The sequence below is a fragment of the Marmota marmota genome, unplaced genomic scaffold (genome assembly GCF_001458135.2).
Source record: "Marmota marmota marmota unplaced genomic scaffold, marMar, whole genome shotgun sequence".
Lineage (NCBI taxonomy): Eukaryota > Metazoa > Chordata > Mammalia > Rodentia > Sciuridae > Marmota > Marmota marmota.
Window position 1 is genome coordinate 31,666,057 of NW_026000016.1, and position 10,011 is coordinate 31,676,067.

The window sequence follows — 10,011 nt, forward strand, 5'->3', positions numbered from 1 at the left end:
ATTCCCACAGCACCCAGTCACTCTTAAGACAACAGCATTAATTCATTCATGAGATAGGAGCTCCAAATCCTTCTATTTTTACAATTACATACAAATTTCTTCCTTAGGTCAAAGTCAGTTATGGTTAGACCAAAGCAGCTACATTTATGGAGTTTGTCCTTCTCTTTTTTCCATTCTATCTTTCTACCTAAAGCAGAGCAAATATTCTTTAGGACCCTTTCTCCTACTAGTATTGACTTTTTTACTTTGGTGTGGGCTAGATGAAGAAGTGTCTTTGTTCTCATCTTTATCTAATTGCTTAATCTGAGAAGTTATGAATTTGTTGCGTTTTTGTTTTCTTTTGCTGAGCCATTGTATCTTCCATGTGCTAAGCAGGCAGTTATAATTTCTGAAGCAGGGGCAGTCTACTATCCTGTCATCTATTTTCTGGCAAGTTGAAATATCTTCTTCACCCCTAATGAGACTAGAGTGTTCTTGGAAGATAGTAGTTAAGGGGCCTCTGAAACCAGGCATGAATTTATTTATTTTTTTTCCTGTTTATAAGACCAGATTTTTTAATTGTGAGAAAATATGAATGACATAAAATTTGCCATGTGAACAATTTTTTGATTCAGTTTAGTGACATTGAGTATATTCACATTGTTGCACAACCATCACCACCACCTATCATGGGAATTCTTTTCTGTATCCAGACTGACACTGTATTCATCGAGCACTCTCTCCACTTACCCTTACCCTCAACACCTGGCAACTACCATTCCATTGTTTGTCTCTATAAATTTATCAACTCTTGGTACCTCTTATGATTATAAGCACCTATTTGTCCTTTTTTAAAATTGACTTCTTTCACTTAACATAATACTGTCAAGATTTATTCATATTGTGGCTTATGTCAAGATTTCATTCCTTTTTAAGTATGAAAAAATATTCCATAGTATGTAGATGTCACCTTTTTTTAATCCATTTATCCATCAACAGATATTTGAATCATTTCTACTTTAAGCAAATGTGAAGAAAGCCACAGTGAAAATTAGTGTACAAATATCTATTCAAATGCCTGCTTTTAAAACACCCAGAATTGGAATTTCTGGAACATAAGGCATTTTTATGTTTTATTTTATTTTAGTTTTTGAGGAACTGCCATACTGTCTTCCACAGTAGGGGCACCGTTTTATATTTTCAACAGCAATACACAAGGTTCCAATTTCTCCATACCCTTGCCAACATTTATTTTGTTAATAGTTTTCCTAATGAGTATGAAGTGGTATTTCAGTGTAGCTTTGATTTGCATTCGCCTTAGACTTAGTGAGATCGAACATCTTTTTATGTACTTATTGACCATTTCTATATCTTCTTTGGGAAAATATCTATCCAAGTCTTTTACTCATTTTTAAAATAGGGTTGGTGTTTTTACATTGCTGAGTTGAAGGAATTCTTTCATGTTCTGGATATTCATCCCTGTTGTGGTTTGCATATGGTTTGGGTGAGTCCCCCCAGGTTTATGTGCTGGAAACTTGGTCCTCACTGTGGTGAGGTGGACAGCTGGTGGGAGCTTTGAGAGGTATGGCATAGTAGAAAGTAACTAGGTCATTCTGGGCACTGCTCTCCTAAGGAATTCATGTATTTCTTATGGGACTTTAATTAGCTCCTGGGAGAGCCAGAACCAACTAGTTCTATTGTTTTAAAATATCTGAGCCTGGTCTCTGAAATTCTCACTTCCTCTCTCACTATATGACTATTCTCTCCCTCTGGCACATCTTCCCACCATAAGGCCAGTTACTGAGACCCCTATCAAAGCTGAGCAGATGTTGGTGCTATGTTCTCAAACCTCCAGAAGTATGAGCTAAATAAACCCATTTACAGATTGCACAGCCTCAGATATTTTGTTGTAGTTCAGAAAATGGACTAAGACTATCTCTTAACAGATACAAAATTTTTAAATATTTTCTTCTGTAGGTTGCCTTTTTACTTTGTTGGTATTTTTCTTTGATAACATAAAAGTTTTTAATTTTGATGAAGTTAAGTCATTCATTTTATTTTTTTATTGCTTAGCCAAATTCAGTGTAATGAAGCTGTGCTGCTTTTCCTTTTTTTAGAAGAAATTCTAAGGATATGTTTTTGTTGTTTGTTTTGTTTTGTTTTTGTCTAGATCTTTAATCCATTTTGAGTTCGTTTTTGTAGCATGTGGTATAAGGTCAGGATTTATCATCATTCTTTTACATTGGGATATCAATTTTACCAAAACTGTTAAACAAACAAACAAATAAATAAAACAAAACTACAACAACAAAAGATCCTTTCCTTGACAGAATGGTTTTGGCACCCTTGTGAAAAATGATTTGGCCATACATTGGAGGGTTTATTTCCAGGCTCTCTCTTTCATTGGTCAACATATCATCTTTACACCAACATCAAACTGTTTTGCTTAAAATAGCTTTGCACTAAGTTTTGAAATCAGAAGTGGGAGATGTACAGTTTTGTTCTTCTTTTTCAAGATTGTTAGAGCTATTTAGAATCCCTTGAGATTCCATGTGAATTTTGGGATGGACTTTTGTATTTCTGAAAGAAGCATCAGGATTTTGACAGGGTTTGCATCAAATGTGCAGATCATTTGGGTAATAGTGGAACCTTAACAATATCAAATCTTACAATCCATGAACATTGGATGCTCTTTCATTGGATGTTCATTCTTTCTTAATTTCTTTCAACAACACTTTGTAGTTTTTAATACATAAACTCACTTGGTTGAGTTCATTAGGTAGTTTTTAAAAAATATATTATTGTTGGGATGAGGATGTGGCTCAAGCAGTAGCACACTTGCTTGGCATGCATACGGTCCAGGTTGGATCCTCAGCACCACATACAAACAAAGATGTTGTGTCTGCCCATAACTAAAAAATAAATATTAAAAAAAATTCTCTCTCTCTCTCTTTAAAAAAATATTATTGTAAATTTTTTTTTCAGATTGTTAATTCTTAGGGTATAAGAGAAACACACCTGATTTTTGTGTTGATTTCATATACTTTGCTGAATTCAACTATTAGTTCTAACTGGGGTTTCTTGTGAAATCTTTAAGGTTTTCCACATATAAAGTCATTTTGTCTGAGAGCAGAAGTGGTTTTGTTTCTTCCTGTTCAATTTAGATGTCTTATTTCTTTCTCTTGTCTCATTATTCTAGTTTAATATCCATTGGTTTGATGAATGGAAGTGAAAAACAGCATTCTTTTCTTTCTGATCTCAGAGGAAAAGCTTTCAGTATTTCACGTTGAGTAAGATGTTATCTGAGGGTATATACATCTATGTAGATATATATATATAGGCTCCTTAGTGTGTTGAGGTAGTTTCCTTCTATCCCTGTTTTTCTTCAGTATTTTCATAATGAAAGGGGTTGGATTTAATCAGATACCTTTTTTATACCATGACCATGATTTTTTTTCCTTTGCCCTTTTATCATGGTGTGTTATATTGATTGATTTTCATATGTTGACATATTTTTTATTCCACCAATAAATCCTAGTTGGACGTGTTGTATGATGTATTAAATTCAGTTTGCCACTATTTTGTTCAGTAATAACAAAGTAATAACCAATAAGGAATATTGGTCTTCAGTTTTCTTTTCTTGTAGTATCTTCATCTGATTTTAATATCAAAGTAATGCAGCCTTCATAGAGGGGTTAGGAAGTGTTCACTGTTCTTCCATTTTTAGGAAGAGCTTGAGAAAGATTGGTGGTTTTTATTCTTCTTTAAATGTTTGATATAATTTCATAATGGAAGCCATATGGACCAGAGTTTTTCTCTGTAGAGAGATTTTTGGTAACTAAGTAAATCTCATTACCAGTTACAGGTCTGTTCATATTTTGTTTCTTCATGATTCAGTCTTGGGAGGTTTGTGTTACTGGTAATTTATCCATTTTATCTAGTAGAACAAATTTTTGTGAAAATGAATTTGGACAGGAAAGACCTCAGGGATAGCTGCTGAGATTTCTTGTCCTGTTTTTATACTCTTTATTTATGTATACATAGTTGAGTACTATCCCATATTTCCTACACTGCTTTGGTAAACAATTCACCTCTTGCTTCTAGCACGTTGTAGGATATCCAGAACAAGGAGATGAATTAATTAATAGAGAACATGAAGTTCAAATATCTTAGGCAATCCTCAATTCTTAGTGAACTTATGCCTTTTCTTGAAAAACTTGACAAGTCTTTACTTGTGTTGTACAAGTTTAATCCGAACCATGGTTTAAAGCTATACAATCTTTCAGGTTGGTCCTCAACTCATGTACCTTATAAAATGTAGTGAAAGAATATTGCCCAGACAGGGTAATATGTTTTAAGGGACAATAGAGGAAATGGAAAAAAAAAACAGTTGAAAGAACAGAGAAAGAACAGTTGAAAGGGCAGGAGAGAAAGGAGGAGGAAAGTTAGGACAAGGAGGAAATCAAGGTTTGAGGACCAAGAGGGAGGCCAACCAGAGTTGGGTCATGAAGTAGAAAAGGGGGTGATATGTTGATTTTTAGATCCACCAAGTTTTGTTAGTTTTTTTTCTAAGATATTGTTAAAGGGAACAAATTCTAAACTCTCCTATCTTTTGAGTTGTTTTTTTTTTATCGTTTTGAAATCTCTTCATACCTAAATAGAGCTGACTGTTGAAATTTAGACTATTTGGATTTTTTGATCTTAGGTTATCAGGCCAAAGATTATCTTATTTTTATCCCAAGCTTCCTAGAATATCATGTGAAGGGAAAAGTGGATATGCCTACATTAGTATTCAATATCTGCCATGGTCCAGCAAATTATGAATGTGCTGATTGGAACATAGAGATTTTACCTCCACTTATTTAAGTCACCCTCCTATTAGAAGTATTTTGTTTGGTTACCTTGACATAGTCATGGGCGATACAAATTTATCTATTGGTAGTTTCTAAGTCTATTTCACTTATAAAAAATTATATTAAACAGAAAATTATTCTTAGGCATTCTTTTTCTTTAATGTCATGTAACCCATGTCACTAGACCTAGGTGGTCACTTATAAGAGGAAAGGTAAACAAATCACAGAGAATTACCTCTAAATGAGTATGTGTGAGCAGACATACATTTGTTTATGTATCTTGACACAAAAGTTTTAGAGATGTTTTGAGATTTTACAGCTCCAAGGTAATGGTATTCTTTGTAGTAATTCTGACAATCAGTTGGCCTCTTCAGTATGATTATGATCAAACTTAATTGTGAGTCATATTTTTTTTTAATTCAAGCAATGATTGTTATTGTTCTAAATTGACAGGTGAAGTATGCTGTCCAGATGAACAGCACAATCGGGTTTCCGTTGGCATTGGTGATGCCTGCTGTGGCAGAATGCCGTATTCCACCTCAGGAAACCAGATTTGCTGTGCTGGGAGGCTCCATGATGGCCATGACCAGCAGTGCTGCGGTGGACAGATTGTGAGCAAAGATTTAAAGTGCTGTGGTGGAGAAGTGGAGGGCATGGTATACAGTCCCCTCCCAGGTAAGGGGCCCTTCTCTCCCTTTCAGTACGTGGAGAATCTGAGGAGCAGAGAGGGTGAGAAATTTGCTCCTAAAATAGAACAAGTAGAGCTCACATTAATTGATATCCACTGTAACAATTAGTAACATACCGTATAACAAATTAAAATGTCATTTCCCATTTCTGTGTTTATCTGATGCATTTTATAAAGACACATCTAAAAAAAAAAAAACAAACCCTAAAACAAATCCCCACATGAAAGCATGAATGCATTGACTCTGGATCAAAAGAATATATTCCTTGAAATAATAATATAAAATCAATGAATTATATTATGTATATAATTCCTTTACTTTCTTATTCTCTTCTCCTTGTGAAGCAAGCTAGCACTAATAATAATAATAAACATTATCATTGAATGAGTACTTATTCTCTAGAAGGGATTATCCCAATGTTTTGTATGTTATTAATAAATTAATGTTTACAACCATCTTACAAATAGGTACTATTATTATTCACATTTTCAAAATGAGAAAAATGACTGAGGGTATAGCTCGGTGATGGAGCACTGGTCTAACATGTGTGAAGCCCTGGGTTTGATCCCAACACTGCAAAATAACAAATAAAAATGAAAATGAGGACACTGACATGTGAATATTAGAAATTTGCTCAAGATCATATAGATAGTTAAATCTAGAATTTGATGGCCTGAAATTCATACAGTTGGGGGGAAACTTTTTAAGAAAAGAAAATTAAATTATGCAGACAAAATAAGATAGAGAATGAATATTCATGTGTAACGGGACCATAAATTACAAAAATTATGCATATATTAAAACAAAACCCTGGCAAATCCCACTAACATAAAAATAGCACATTTTTATTATGTAATTCCTGGCATTCCTTTGCCAGTTTTCCCCCTGACCTGCTTAACACACGCCCTCGGATAACCCCTTCATATGACCATGGTATTTTTATCATAGTTAAGGGAAAACAGAAAAATAATTCAGTCTTTCCTATTACATGGTTTGCCATAATTGATTTTAAAAGAATATAAAGTTTTTAAAAGTAGCCTTAAGCTTCATAAGTCATTATTATAATGTTATGTGAATATTTAGGATTATTGTCAAATTGGAGAAAATCTCTACTGAGGATCTTTCTAGAATTTTGAGACATTTTAAATTTTCTCGTCTGAAAATGATTTGAAGTGACTTGTCTTAAATATTTGTTGAGTTGACATTATTAACCTGTATTTCATGGATATTTTCTATATATCTGAATTCAGGTTGTAAGTTATCATAGATATCACTATCCTATCTGCAAATCAGCAAAAAGTATAAGTTTTCCAAAGTATTCATGAGTTATATCTCTTCATAATTTATATTATTCAGTAATCAAATGACCTGTGCATTACTTCAATTCTAAATTTGTCATTTTCTTTTAAATAGTTTCCTACTTTAGATGCAATCTGAAATGCATTTCCTTACAATCCCCTCCTTGGTATTAGAATAGTTTTATTTCATTACATTTTTCATTATTACAGCTTTTGTTTCATATTATATTAGATTTTCTATCTGACTTTTCTTTCTCTAAGATTCTCTTTATATTCATCCAAATTAGGGGTCTGTAATTTTTTACATTCCATATCTTTCCAAATTTCAGCTGAGTTGGCATATTAAAGACTTAATAACTTCTTTTTCATGGGAGGTGACTTAAATCATATACATATGTCTACTGAACACAAATATTTCCTGAACTCAATTTCTCTTTTGGCTTTGTTGATTTTAGTATTCAAGTGCTTTTCTTAATAGTTTCCATAAGAACTTTACATAGAAGTGACACATACTATGCATAAGCAAATGATCTTTATCAATAATACTGTAATAAACAATTTAAATAATTGTTACTTATGGATAACTCTGATGGTTTTTAAGAGAAGAAATTATAGAAAGTAGCAGAGAATCCCTAGTTCATCTCCATCAAGATATTATGATGTCTGTTATCATATTCAGAGGGGACTTAGAGCGGCAACCCCTACTGATCGTGGGGTAGATTTTCCCTGAACATAATGAAGCTTGAGCTTCAGGGTCTTTTGATGAATGAACCCCACTCAAGGCAAATGTAGTTATATATTTTTATAAAATTTGTAATATTTTAATATTTAACTACAATTTGTTATGGCCACCATCTCTTGCCCTTTTCATTTTCTTTCTGCAATGTGTGCCCTGATATCATAGGCATTTTAAAAATCTAAGTAAATATTCAGCAGTTAGCTTCCTAGTTCACTTGACAGTTGTGCCCTTTCCTATAGCCAGGGAAAAGCATAGAATAACATATGTAGCTGTTTGTGTTGACTAGGTCTAGAAATAGCAACCATTTGTATTAACATTCCATTGATTAGAACTAAACTATCTGTTGACACCTAAATACAAGGAACACTGGATATTTGCTCATGAATCGTTTGCCACTGTGACTGAGAAAGGATTCTAACTCCATCTAAATGACTAGAGTCCCTGCTCTAGATCCCTATAAGTATTCTGATACCTGGACAAATATTCGATACTATTGAACACAAATCAAATATGCATTTTGTCTGATGAGCAGGCCAAATATAGCATAACCAGCAAGTGGCAAACATTTAATGAATGACCAGGAAAAAAAAACACAGGCATTATAAAGTTTTCTTTTAAACACCAAATACTTGAAAAAATTAGAAGAAAAAGTATTTACTATGTATAAATGCTACAGTCTAAGGCAGTGGTGCTTTAAAGAATTCCTCTGGAAATTTTGGTAGTCTCCAAGACTTTTTCAGGTGGTCTGTGAGATGAAAAGTATTTTCCTGAAATGCTATTTTATACCTTTTTTAAAAAAAAATATTTATTTTTAGTTGTAGGTGGACACAATACCTTTATTTTATTTTTATGTGCTGCTGAGGATCGAAACCAGTGCCTCATGCGTGCTAGGTGAGAGCTCTTCCTCTGAGCCACAATTCCAGCCCCAATATTTTATACCTTTTTAACTCCCATTCTCTCATATAGTGGAATTTTCCAGAGGTTAAGTGACATGTGATATTGCAATAGATACAATGCAGAAGCAGACATGAGAACTCCTTTGCTTTCTGCTGAATTAGGCATTACAAGGACTTGCAGAAATGTACGCAATGTTATTTTGCTCACTCATTTTTCAGTTTGGAAAATATGTTTATTTTCATAAATATATTTGTTATGGATTTATTATTGCTAATTTTAAGTGAACTAATAATATTTCCAAATTAAATTTAATTCTAAGATGGTATGTATCAACTGATATAATCCATATAAACAATGGCCATTTGGGGTCTTTAATAATTGATAAGACTATAAAGGGGTTTGGAGGCCAAAATTTAAGAACCACTGCTTAAAGGCATAGTAATTTATATAGAAAATCGTGGCACTTAGTTATACTTATGACTAATTAGTTGAGTATTTCCTCCTCTTTTAGATGAAGTAGCTAAAGCAGTATCAGTGAGGAGCAAAAGCATTGCCTCCTTAGTAGTGCAATAGTTCAGAGTTTAGAAATAGGAACAGAATGTCTCATGCCATTGTCTTTGTTCATCTGTAACTTTTTAAAATCAATTGCCATATTAATTCATTCAATAAATATGTATCATGTAGAAACTATATTCAAAATATTCTTGGTGATTTGTAAGTGTAAAAATGGCTATGATTCCAATTTTATCCTCAAGAACTTAAAATCTAATGAAGGAGAATAGTACCTATAAGGTTATGCACAAGCCTAAGAGAGAAGCCAAGAAAACATGCATATTCTTAAGACTAAAATATCACTATAGTCAAGGTGACAAGGATAAATGTGGGTTGTTCCATTGGACTGGAATATCCAACAATGAGTAGGATCCTGAGAGGGATGGCTTGATCTGAAATGTGAAATGAACAATCTGCAAAATATCCAAATGGTGGTGAACACTTTAGCTTATGTGAGGGAGACACCCTGCATAAAGAAATGGTAGGAAATAAATGTGAGCAAGCCATACGATTTGAACATTATTTAGTATTCCAGGAAGAGTCATTGTGATTATAAGAACTATGATTTAAGGAAATAAATTAAATTTGGAATGGCAGAATGAATGTGAAGGAAAAGGAAAGAGAAGTCTGAGTATCACTGTCTTAAAATAATTGCACCTATCCTAAGATGTAGAATAGAGATTATGGTCCACTGGGAGCAAGGATTCTTAATTGTTATCTCCTGATTATCTCTGGAAAATTTCAAACCCTAACTTCGAAAAAAGTTCATAGAAAACACATACACACACACACACACACACACACACAAAATTGCCATGAGTTTTACACCCTTGTTTTATCCATGAACCCAAATTTCAGAATCACTTCTTTATTTACTTCAATATGATATGTGATTTAGTCAGTTTTTCTCTGCTGTGACCAAAAGACCTGATAATTTAGAGGAGGAAAAGTTTATTTGGGGTCTCATGATTTCAAAGGTCTTAGTCTACTAGTAAGGAGGGGGG

At 33.4% G+C, this 10,011-nt stretch overlaps 1 protein-coding gene across 1 annotated transcript in view; it reads left to right on the plus strand.

Moving 5' to 3' along the window:
• Ush2a (usherin) overlaps positions 1 to 10,011 on the plus strand; it is a 740,698-nt gene that overhangs the window by 568,638 nt on the left and 162,049 nt on the right. Inside the window, exon 50 of the mRNA XM_015483330.2 lies at positions 5,286 to 5,507. Within this exon, the coding sequence (XP_015338816.1) occupies positions 5,286 to 5,507 (222 nt within the window). The remainder of the gene's footprint in view (positions 1 to 5,285; positions 5,508 to 10,011) is intronic.